The following is a 13136-nucleotide window of genomic DNA, read 5'->3' as shown; positions in this document are numbered from 1 at the left end:
GATATTTCAGGCAAATAGAAACCAAAAGAAAGCTGGAGTAGCAATTCTCATATCAGACAAAATAGACTTTAAAATAAAGACTATTAGAAGAGACAAATAAGGACACTACATAATGATCAAGGGATCGATCCAAGAAGATATAACAATCATAAATATTTATGCACCCAACATAGGAGCACCTCAATACATAAGGCAAATACTAACAGGCATAAAAGGGGAAATCGACAGCAACACATTCATAGTAGGGGACTTTAACAGCCCACTTTCACCAATGGACAGATCATCCAAAATGAAAATAAATAAGGAAACACAAGCTTTAAATGATACTTTAAACAAGATGGACTTCATCGATATTTATAGGACATTCCATCCCAAAACAACAGAATACACATTTTTCTCTAGTGCTCATGGAACACTCTCCAGGACAGATCATATCTTGGGTCACAAATCAAGCCTTGGTAAATTTAAGAAAATCGAAACTGTATCAAGTATCTTTTCCGACCACAACAGTATGAGACTAGATATCAATTACAGGAAGAGATCTGTAAAAAATACAAACACACGGAGGCTAAACAATACACTACTTAATAACGAAGTATTTAATAATACTTTAATAACTGAAGAAATCAAAGAGGAAATTTAAAAATACCTAGAAACAAATGACAGTGGAGACACGATGACCCAAAATCTATGGGATGCAGCAAAAGCAATTCTGAGGGAAGTTTATATCAATACAATCCTACCTTAAGAAACAGGAAACATCTCGAATAAACAACCTAACCTTGCACCTAAAGCAATTAGAGAAAGAAGAACAAAAAAACCCCAAAGTTAGCAGAAGGAAAGAAATCATAAAAATCAGATCAGAAATAAATGAAAAAGAAATGAAGGAAATGATAGCAAAGATCAATAAAACTAAAAGCTGGTTCTTTGAGAAGATAAACAAAATTGATAAACCATTAGCCAGACTCATCAAGAAAAAAAGGGAGAAGACTCAAATCAATAGAGTTAGAAATGAAAAAGAAGTAACAAGTGACACTGCAGAGATGCAAAGGATCATGAGAGATTACCACAAGCAACTCTATGCGAATAAAATGGACAACGTGGAAGAAATGGACAAATTCTTAGAAATGCACAACCTGCCAAGACTGAACCAGGAAGAAATAGAAAATATGAACAGACCAATCAGAAGCACTGAAATTGAAACTGTGATTAAAAATCTTCCAACAGGGCTTCCCTGGTGGCTCAGTGGTTGAGAGTCCGCTTGCCGATGCAGGGGACACTGGTTCGTGCCCCGGTCTGGGAGGATCCCACATGCCGCGGAGCGGCTAGGCCTGTGAGCCAAGGCCGCTGAGCCTGCGCGTCCGGAGCCTGTGCTCTGCAACGGGAGAGGCCACGACAGTGAGAGGCCTGCATACCACAAAAAAAAAAAAAAAAAAATCTTCCAACAAACAAAAGCCCAGGACCAGATGGCTTCACAGGCGAATTCTATCAAACATTTAGAGAAGAGCTAACACCTATCCTTCTTACACTCTTCCAAAATATAGCAGAGGGAGGAACACTCCCAAACTCATTCTACGAGGCCACCATCACCCTGATACCAAAACCAGACAAAGATGTCACAAAGAAAGAAAACTACAGGCCAATATCCCTGATGAACATAGATGCAAAAACTAAGTGTCCATCGTCGGATGAATGGATAAAGAAGATGTGGCACATATATACAATGGAATATTGCTCAGCCATGAAAAGAAACGAAATTGAGCTATTTGTAATGAGGTGGATAGACCTAGAGTCTGTCATGCAGAGTGAAGTAAGTCAGAAAGAGAGAGACAAATACCGTATGCTAACACATATATATGGAATTTAAGAAAAAAATGTCATGAAGAACCTAGGGGAAGACAGGAATAAAGACACAGACCTACTAGAGAATGGACTTGAGGATATGGGGAGGGGGAAGGGTAAGCTGTGACAAAGCGAGAGAGAGGCATGGATATATATACACTACCAAACGTAAGGTAGATAGCTAGTGGGAAGCAGCCGCATAGCACAGGGAGATCAGCTCGGTGCTTTGTGACCGCCTGGAGGGGTGGGATAGGGAGGGTGGGAGGGAGGGAGACGCAAGAGGGAAGAGATATTGGAACATATGTATATATATAACTGATTCATTTTGTTGTAAAGCAGAAACTAACACACCATTGTAAAGCAATTATACTCCAATAAAGATGTTAAAAAAAATAAAATATATAAATAAATAAAGGGACAGATTCTGACAAGTTCAGAGGAAAAGGGAATGGGGAGAATTTCAGAGAAAGGGGAAGTTGGGTGAGAGTGTTATCATGGGGGAATTGAGGGTATAGAGGAGGTGTGGGTGGTGTAGAAGGAAGGGGGATGATGGCTTCAGAGGTGGAGTCTGGACAGGGAGAGCTGGGGGAAGAGACAGGTGGTGCTGAAGGAGGAACCAAGGGAGAAGAGCATGAGGCTTTGGGAGACATTTTATCTTTTTTTAATTGTTTGTCTCAGTTCATCTTCAAATCTTAATTTGCAGAGATACAATTTTAGACTCCCAATAATATTGGGAAGCCTCAAAATACCAATTGAAATAAGCATTTCACTCAGTTCTGGAAATTTTTAAGCTATTGTAGTCCAGTTTGGTTTTAAGAAAATTGTTTGGAGATTTCAAAAATTCCCCATAATGGCCATTGATATTTTTTTTCTTTTTTTTTTTTTGTGGTACGCGGGCCTCTCACTGTTGTGGCCTCTCCCGTTGCGGAGCACAGGCTCCGGACGCGCAGGCTCAGCGGCCATGGCTCACGGGACCAGCCGCTCCGCGGCATGTGGGATCTTCCTGGACCGGGGCACGAACCCGTGTCCCCTGCATTGGCAGGCGGACTCTCAACCACTGCGCCACCAGGGAAGCCCCGGCCATTGATATTTTTAATTGTTGTTTGGCCAGATTGATCCATTTAGTTGCAAATGTGCACGAGGAAGGACCACTGTTTTTAAATATAAAATTGGCTGGAGTCCGGGGGGAGGGCGGAGGGCACTCTTAAAATTCTTAGGTAACTGGTATCCCATTTCTCAGATGTTTTTCTTTAGAGTGAAAGTGAGGTAGGAGGTAGATGGGCCCCAGGGCTGAGCAGCTGGGGTTTGTCAAGTGGAGTAAATCGGAGCTTTGTTTTCCCTGACACTCCAAGGACAAAATTAGTGGCAGGAGCTGAGCCCTGCTGGAGTAAAGAGATAAGACAACCACATCTATCACTCCTGAGGTCAAGGAAACCTCCCCAACTGCACATGTACAGGAAGGCTCCTTGGGGGGTCAGAAACGGAGGGAGCACCATTCCATAGTAGGTGTTTTAAAGCCTCCCATAAGCCTCCGCTGGAATCCATCTTGGCACAAAGATGTGTGCAAATATTGGTTAGGGCCCTAAGATAGGTCAGATATGAGAAAAGAAATGAGATAATTGGCCAGAGGAGAACAAAGACTCAGAAGAACTGCTCCTATATAAATGATTTGACTTTCTCTTTACTGTACTTCTCATTAAGGAGGACACCCACACCATTCCTCTCCAGGTGTGTATTCCTGTTTTGTTTCTGTCTAAATAAACTCTTTCTCTGTGTGCTCTCCCACATGTTGTGCTGTGTCTCTATTAATAAACTTTGTACCTGTCTTTGCAGTTTTTGCCTCCTTGAAATATTCTTGCTTTTAAATGGGGCAAGAGCCAGGGCAACTTTGCTTCTAGCCTCTAGCCCCTGGTGGTCTAGCAGATAGGATTCCTGGTTTTCATCCAGGCTACTCAGGTTCAATTCCTGGGCAGGGAACTAAGATCTTGTTTCAAGACCAGTAACTGCTGTCTCTCTGAGATCAAAGAACAATTTTCAAGCAGCTTGAAGAGCTTACAGCTCAAACAACTTACAAGCCTAATACCAGCCAATGTTAAAAAAACAGCTTGGTCCCAGAGAAGCCAGGCTAAAAGTCTTTTCAGCCAATTTCCAGAAAATAACCCCTTCCAAAGGAATAAGTCAAAGGCTAAAAAACCAACACGATTTCAGTGAAGCAAGGGATTCTTTCCCCTGTCCCAAAAGAATGGGTCTAAGGCATTTCAGCCTGCTTCAGTTGAAACAGTCTAATCTCAAAATCAGACCAAAATGCCAAACAGGTACTTTCATATAGAACAAGGACTTACCCAGAAAGACGAAACTTAAAATAGATCCCAAATAAAGCCTACAGAGCATCAAATGCAAAGAGAGCATGAGCTCAGATCTAGAAGAAAGACATACCTTCAAACTCCAGGGTCACTGAGAAAGCAGTGAGTGATAATGGGGTCAGTTGTGTGTACCACACCTGTTTGCTCACAAGCCCAGAGCCTTTGAGGATCTTCTCTGGTCCCTGCATGGACCGCCAAGGTGTTGACCAAATAAACAGATAAATAGCCAAATATTTCTCTAGGGAATATGAGCTTTTTCAGGATCAGCAGAGAATTGCAGTTCAGGGTCTGCAACCATGCAAAACAACATGCAAGTGCCCGCATGGCAAGGGAAGGAGCACACTTTTATAGAAGAAAAAGGAAGTTGGGAGGGCTATAGTAAGCAAAGAATCCATGGCTTTTCATTGGCTGAATCCTTGTGAGGAAAGAAAAGGAGTTTTTCTTCTTCCTGTTGGGATCTGCTAACATTGCAAGGTGTGAGAGCTCTCCATTCTGGTCTCCCAAATTTTAATTTAATTTAATTTGGGTTTCTGGGTTTTTTTAATAAATAAATTTATTTATTTATTTTTGGCTGTGTTGGGTATTTGTTGCTGCGCACGGGCTTTTCTCTAGTCGCAGTGAGCAGGGGCTACTCTTCGTTGCAGTGCGCGGGCTTCTCATTGCAGTGGCTTCTCTTGTTGTGGAACACGGGCTCTAGGCACGCGGGCTTCTGTAGTTGTGGCTTGCGGGCTCTAGAGTGCAGGCTCAGTAGTTGTGGCGCTTGGGCTTAGTTGCTCAGTGGCATGTGGGATCTTCCTGGACCAGGGCTCGAACCCATGTCCCCTGCATTGGCAGGCAGATTCTCAACGACTGCGTCACCAGGGAAGCCCTGGGTTTCTGTTTATTAATTTTTTTACAACAGTGATGGGAAGGCTGACACAATTCTTTAAAAGAAAAATATTTTGTGCATTTCTGTAAACCTAATGTATCTAGTATATCTACAGCTTAAAAATGAGCCTTGTAGACCCAGCCCTTGATCCTTTCTCTTTAGCTGATCCCACCCAAAGGGCAGACTGTGGCCATGAATCTGGGGATCATCTATGTATCTCTGTGGACAGTTGGTGGGCTGGTGAGTTTAAGGTAACAATCAAAACTCAAATTGATGACCTTTCCTCAACGAATCAATTCAATCTAGAATCCCAATTATAGAAACAAAAATAGAAATGAGAACTACTGCTTTTACAAAAAAAAAAAAAGGAAAAATCTCTTTGACCCAAATATTGTGAATGTTTTGACATGAGGTTTTAGACACTATTTTAAAAATTAGTAGTTAATTTATCCAATTATGAAAATATCAATTAGAGAAAACTAGTAACCTCAAAACTTGCTTTAAATACATGGGACAAAAGTAGGAATTTGTAATACATTAATAACTTTTTGTTTATACAGACCTTAATTATTATCTCTCTGCAATACCCTTCCTTGCTATGGTTGATTCTGGCATAATGGGAATATCATCAGACAATGTCACCTTTCTGCCACCATCCAAGGATCAGATGAATTTTTGTTATAATGTTTCTAGCTGTTATTCATCCTTTCCAGATACAATGAAAAAATGGAATAAATTTTACCAGGTTTTGGCGGGGTTTTTTTTAGGGTTTTAAGTAATACTCTTCGAGAGTAGTCAAGTAAATTTTGAATAATATTTAATGTAAGATTTTTTATGCATCGAACAGTATGTTCCTAAGGAATAAAGTTCTAGTATCTAAATCTTTATTAGGATGACAACAATATTCATATGAGTAGATTACTGCATGACATCATATCTCATTAGCACCCACATTAATATGAAGACTGCCCTATCCATTCTTTTCACACCAAATAAATTATATTCAAAACCTGTAGAAATTATGTCTTCATAGTGCATGTTCATCACATTTTCAGGTCAAGTGAGCAGTAAACTCTATAAATACTACTAGGGAATAGATTACGGTGAATTTGATCAGCTTATTTCAACTCACTTTATAAACCATCACCTGCGCTGACTAAAATGATAATCTGACAATCAGAATCAAATGTTGATGTCCAAAGTGAAGTGTCACGGGTGAGAGAGTAAATGACCAAAGATCAGGTTTCCCTTTAGAGAACTTGTTCATTATGCTGCATATGATTAGGTGAAAATACTCTTATACCTCCTCCCATTTCTGACTTTTAAAACTTTGTGGAAAGTTCATTGCACGGCAAGAGAAAAACAAATAAATGAAATACTACATTATAAAATTCTGAGCATTTCAAAACCATATGGTTTATTTCTTTCAAATGGATTCAGTAATACTAGTAATTATTATAGCTAATATTAAGCTCTTTGGGGAGAATTAAGCATTAAGTTTTTTATACTTTAACTCTTAAATGTTCTCCCCTCATTTAGAATATTGAAAAATTATATTTATAAATAGAATTGATTTTCAGAAAGAGAGATTGTTATAATTGCGTAAATATTAATAACATTTTCCTTCTTGGATAGCAGGTAAAGTCGTATTCTAGAAACTTTGATGACCTCTTGAACTACTTATGGGTTGCACATGTCTCATCCCTGAAGGTTGTTCATGAAAAATTTCACAGTAGGTAAGAATGGATCTAAAGTTATTTTTTTAATCTTACACTATCTTTCTATCTTACACTATCTTTTTCGCTGAAATGTTTTTCAATTTACCTATATGTCAACCATCGGGAAGTATTATGATAAAGATAAAACTGATAAGAAAAAATTTTACTGGATAAAACTTGAAAGTATTTTATAAGTAGGTATATTTCCAGACCAGGTGATACAGATAATACAGATATAACATTATTCATTACAAATTAAAAATGAAAATTTCTTTGTCAATAAGAAGAGAAAATGGAACGTAAATTGAAAACAGTATGGAGAGTCCTCAAAATATTAAAAATAGAACTACCATGTGATCCAGCAATTTCACTGCTGGGTATTTTCTGAAAAAAAAAATGAAAACACTAATTTGAAAAAAATATATGCACCCTTCATGTTCATTGCAGCATTATTTACACTAGCCAAGACATGGAAACAAGTGTCCACCGACAGATGAATGGATAAAGAAAATGTGGTATATATACACGGTGGGATATTATTCAGCCATAAAGATGAAGGAAATTTTGCCATTTGCAATAACATGGATGGACTTTGAGGGCATTACTCTAAGTGAAATAAGTCAGACAGAGAAAGACAAATACTGTGTGACCTCACTTATATGTAGAATCGTTAAAACAAAACAAAACAAAAACAAAACCCCCAAAAAACAAAAACCAAGCTCATAGACACAAAGAACAGATTGGTGGTTGCCAGAGGTGGGAGGTAGGTGAAATGCGGGAAAGGGGTCAAAATGTACAAATTCTAGTTATAAAATAAATGTCATGAAGACATAATGTACAGCATGGTGACTATAGTTAATGGTATTGTATTGCATATATGAAAGTTTCTAGGAGAGTAGATATTAAAAGTTCTCATCACAAGAAAAAATTTGTAACTGTGTAGGGTGACTAATGTTAACTAGACTTGTGGTGATCATCTTGCAATATACACAAATATCAAATCATTATGTTGTACAACTAAAAAAAAGAGAAAAATTGTCTGTCTAGTATATATCATTAGGAAAAAATATCAAACTACCTGAAAATCAGGAAAAATTCTCTATAGGTTATTTCATTTTTCAGTGGTTACCTGAAATGAAAATCATGTGTTCTTAAAGAGATATCCAAATCCAGCAGAAATTGAAATTGCTAATCCTCTTTGATTTATATCTTTACATTTTGAAACAATGAGAGTTGGTCACATTCCAGAGTTTATGCAAGTAGAGCATGTTTTATGAAAAAGGCAAAACATTTGACTAAAAGTACATATTTTCTGGGATGATAATTTCTAGATTTAAATTCTAAGAACATCTCTTCAAAGTTTCAAATCTAGGGGCTAAATCAATACCATGTTTTTACAGTCTGTAATCTAAAAAGTAGAATAATGTAGTTTTGAAGAAATTAGCTGTTGTGTAAGTTCAGTTGGCAAAGTTCTGAGTTCACTAATTCTAAAGGCATACTCCCCCTCACTTGTCTGTTAGGTTACAACATTACTCTAAACAAGAAGCAGAGTTTGAAAGCAGCAGGGCTTTGTTTGTGGATTATTTAGCTCCACCCCTCTTCCCTTCAGCTTTGATTAGAACATATGGACTCCAGAGGGGCCTGCCAACACAAATGCTTGTTAGTGGGAATAAAGCCCCCTTCATCAGTGACTTTACAGGCTTTCAGAACACAGTCCTGCTTGGTGTAAATTTTCTCCACAAAGTGTATAAGTATACAGGGAAGTGACACAAAGACTTTATTTTTTTGTAAATTCTATATGTTGTGTTGATTTCATAGGTAATGAAATATCATTAGAATCATAATTATGAATCACTACAACAGATCGTCTAAAGAAAGAAATGTTGACTTCCTGTACGTATCTGTTTCAAAGTTTTCACAATAACCTTTGTAGGCTTTTTTTTTAAAATTTATTCTTGGCTGTGTTGGGTCTTCGTTGCTGCTTGCAGGATTTCTCTAGTTGTGGCGAGAAGGGGCTACTCTTCGTTGCGGTGCACAGGCTTCTCACTGCGTTGGCTTCTCTTGTTGTGTAGCACGGGCTCTAGGCGCATGGGCTTCAGAAGTTACAGCACGCAGGCTCAGTAGTTGCAGCGCACGGGCTCTAGGGCATGCGGACTTCAGTAGTTGTGGCACGTGGGCTCAGTAGTTGTGGTGCACAGACTTAGTTGCTCCATGGCATGTGGGATCGTCCTGGACCAGGGATCGAACCTGGGTCCCCTGCATTGGCAGGCAGATTCTTAACCACTGAGCCACCAGGAAAGTCCTCTTTGTGGGCTTATGATGGGTTTCATTTAATGGGACATATTATAGGCCCTCCCTTACTTAGCATGTCCGCTCTTCTGGGGTCTTCGCACAAAAACAGCAGATCAGTACCACCACATTTTAGTTTGACAAGGAGATAAGAGAAACCTCTATTTATTTCTTGGATAAGTTTTGCTATTTTATTTTATTTTACTTTGTTTTAAAATGAAAAATATAATAATGATACTTGCCATGACTAACAGAACCATGAAATAATTTTATGTGAACTTTCTTCAGCCAGTTCTACAGAATATAGACATAAAGAAAAAAATCTGATCCCCTAAATTTCTGGTTTTGGAGGAGGTATATTTCTCCAAAATTTCCAAATCCTAGGCTTACTGATAGTGGAAAACAGAAGAAATCACATAATGGTAAATTTGAAAATTACTGTATCATTCAATTTCCCAGATACTATTTACCATTTACCCTTGTTCTATTGAGGAAAAAAATATATATATATTTGTTTTATATATATATATATATATATATATATATATATATATATATATATATATAATTTCTATTCCCTAAAGCCAAATTCAGAAATAAGATATGAGTCAAAATAAAAATGAATGCATTGTAAATTTAAAATTGTGTATGCCTTACTTAGGGTAACACGATATTTGAATAAATAAACTTTGAATTATAATGGCAAAACTCAATAGGATTCTATTTCTCCCTCGCATAATGATTCAGGATGTTTACTCAATTGAAAGGAAGCTTTCTTCCATGGTAATTCAGGGACTTAGGATCCTTCAATCTGTGGCTCCGTCAATCTTTACAGCTTCACCATTGTATGCTCAGTACAAAAATCAAAAGAATTAGAGAGCTTAAAGAGAGACCCCCTTTTAAAGGCCTAGGACTAGAAGAGATAAGCATAACTTTATCTCACATAACTTTGGCAAAAATACAGCCCCACTGGATGGAGGATGGGAGGGACTTGGGAAAGTTCATTCTTGTCTGAGCCCCACTGATAGGGGAATCACAAAATCTGTTGAATTGCCAGTCATCTTTGCCACATTGTCAGATACAGAAAGTAAAATCTAGGCCAAGATGATTTAACAAACTTGAACTTCCCAGTATGTAAAGAATGAGGGAATAGATGAATGGTTAGAGTTTATTTCATTTAAAAATTATAAAATTTCTAAATTTGTGTAAGCTCTCCTTTTACTAAAATTAGTTTTGGATTTAGTAAGGAGTTTTGAATTCACTGTAGGCTACAATAAAAAAGAAAAAGATGCAGGAAAGAAACAGTAAATTGGAACATAGTTAAACGAGTTACCTAGCTTCCTCATTTCCTCTAGTGATTGCGTGCCCCCACTGATGCTCAGAATTCAGAAACCGTGCTGAAAACCTTGGCAGATGTTTTTAGTTAACTCAAGTATAGACAAAATAATAATAAATAGAATATCATTAATCAAAATATTTTTACAGTTGAACATGTCTGGTTCATAGTTAACATATATTAAACTTTGTAACGTAATATTCAACTACATTTTTGATATAAAAAATTTAAGATTTTTCTTTACACTAGCAACTGCACTAAATTTTCTTGTATTTTAGCCTTTATGCCATGATATTTTTGTGACTTCAAGTCTCCATTACAAAAAAATTATTTATTTATCTTAACCAAACTTGGGAAAAGTCATGCAAGGGAAAGTATAGTCTGCAGATTATACCACTTGCTTGTGTGGCTGCCCTGCCTCACTCTTAGTGTGGAAAAATACGGGGAAAAGAGTGATTCCTGACTTCTGAGACTTTGATGTGTAAGTTCTAACAAATCCCAGTCAAGGACCTCCTGTAGAAGAATTAGGGGTAGAGCAAGAGTCCAGGGATGTTAATGGAAATAACTGCTCATAAAATAAAGTAGTGGGAAATAAATATGATTTTCCCAACAGAGAACTAGTAGAAGAAAAAAGGGCAGTAGCTCAAGCTCAAGTCTTCTGTATCCTCTTTCTTGTTCATTAACTGATCAATCCATTCTGACATATTTGGTCCTCCCAAAATTCACAACCGTTACTACTTTTTTTCTATTTCCTAATAACATTTCATTTTATGACTATTATTTTCCTTATTTTTAAAATATATTCAACATGTCTGTTATTTAAAATTCAAACACTACAGAAAGTTATTAAATGCAAATAAAACTTACCTTCTCCATCATCATCACTTAACCTCCATACCATGATTTCTTGCCTGATATATATACTTACATATATTTAAGTTTTGGGCCCACTTCTACAAAAATAATTATATGAACTAGTGAATATAAATAAATGAATAAATTATTTGATAAAAACTCTGTATTTGCATAGAAGAGATTATATGAATGGAACTGTTCTATGCTATATATTTTTAACTAATCATGTATATTTTAGATGTACAAATATTAACAGACATCATTCTCTTTAAATAATACATAACTTTCCACTGAATGGATTTATATTCTTTCCAGTTTTAAGCAATGCAAAGTGACATTTGATGTCTACTTTCATTAATTTAATTTGTTGGAATGGTGACAGATTAAATTGCTGGGAATGAACGTATGATCAGGTATTGCCAAATGGCAGTGAAAGAGTGTGGTATAGATTATGTTCTTATCAAAATAAAGACACACACACAAAAAAAAACCCACACAAACTGTTTATTAAGATTCATAATTCTGCATAGACACCAAAAATGAGTATTAGCAAACTTTAAGATTTGCAGTAGTCTAATATGCAAAAAATATCACTTCACTTTTTTATGGGTCTTATTCTTTTAATCACTGCTGTATCCACTATTCTCTTCAGTTACTTACGTATCTTATAAATTTGAATATGAAGGCATAACATAATTTTAAAGAGCAAAACATGTTTTATTTTAAAATGTATATGAAAACATACTAATTTTATACTAATTGAAATTAATTTTGTTAAATTGAATTTTGTTTAAAATAATTTCATCTTTTGGGATCAAAGTTAAAATTTTACCTACAACTTTTAAATGTCTTTAAATTTTCTAGGAAAACTGTCTCTCGTTATATGGGAAAATTTAATGAAGTTACAAGAAAACTGTTTCTAGAGATTTTGGAATTCATTCTTCATTGTTTTAACTAAATACTCCTGGAAATGTATAATAAAATAAAAATCCACAATGATAAATTTTCAAGGAACAGTGTTCTCCAATAATAACTAAAATGTTAACTGTCCAGTATAGATTCAGTTGAATAACTGGCAAATGCTGGTAAGTTAATAAAGGTAATAAAACGCTGATTGGACTTTTGGGATATTATTCTACTTAAATTAATTTCATGAAATTTAGAGGAACAGATTTTCATGGACAGTAGTCAAGAGGCAGAATATTTTAAATGAAAATCTGAATAGTGAATTTGAATTTCTAAAATGCTTAAAAATGAACTATTGGTTTAGAATGTATTACCTGATTTAGCAATGTTCTCTCTGAAAAAATTTAAAAATTATGTTCAGAAATTTTTAGTTCATATTTTATGGGATACTTCATTTTTATGGAATACTTCAGGGTCACAGAGGGCAACATTTCTCTCCTTTAAGAAGAGATAGAGCTTCCCTGGTGGTGCAGTGGTTGAGAGTCCGCCTGCCAATGCAGGGGACACAGGTTCGTGCCCCGGTCCGGGAAGATCCTACATGCTGCGGAGCGGCTAGGCCCGTGAGCTATGGCCGCTGGGCCTGCGTGTCCGGAGCCTGTGCTCCGCAACGGCAGAGGCCACAACAGTGAGAGGCCCGCGTACCGCAAAAAAAAAAAAAAAAAAAGAATGAGGAAGAAGGTGGTCTTTTTCCCCTCCCCGCTTTTCCTTTGATTATAGAAGTGTAGCCCACTAAGTTCTCAGGGCACAGCACCCTTTTGCTAGCCTGCGTGAAAGCCTCAGAAGTGTCCTATTCTAATAAATCACTTCTTATTTATCACTTTGCCTCTCACCGAATTCTTTCTTCGCTGAGCCATAAAGAACTGGAGCTCCTTGGAGCCCCCTGAAACTGACCTAGTTTG

General features: G+C 36.9%; 1 protein-coding gene across 1 annotated transcript; it reads left to right on the top strand.

Moving 5' to 3' along the window:
* Positions 1 to 5195: 5195 nt before the first annotated feature.
* On the top strand, positions 5196 to 8558 carry LOC101327538 (protein LEG1 homolog). Its single transcript, XM_004326686.3, has 4 exons — positions 5196 to 5313; positions 5634 to 5818; positions 6709 to 6809; positions 8312 to 8558. The coding sequence occupies exons 1-4, from the start codon at positions 5196 to 5198 to the stop codon at positions 8556 to 8558; spliced, it is 651 nt and encodes a 216-aa protein (XP_004326734.3).
* Positions 8559 to 13136: the final 4578 nt, after the last annotated feature.

This window comes from Tursiops truncatus, chromosome 12, assembly GCF_011762595.2.
Source record: "Tursiops truncatus isolate mTurTru1 chromosome 12, mTurTru1.mat.Y, whole genome shotgun sequence".
Taxonomy (NCBI): Eukaryota; Metazoa; Chordata; class Mammalia; order Artiodactyla; family Delphinidae; genus Tursiops; species Tursiops truncatus.
Note: the sequence above shows the minus strand (reverse complement) of the source record. Positions and strands in the feature narration are given on the sequence as shown.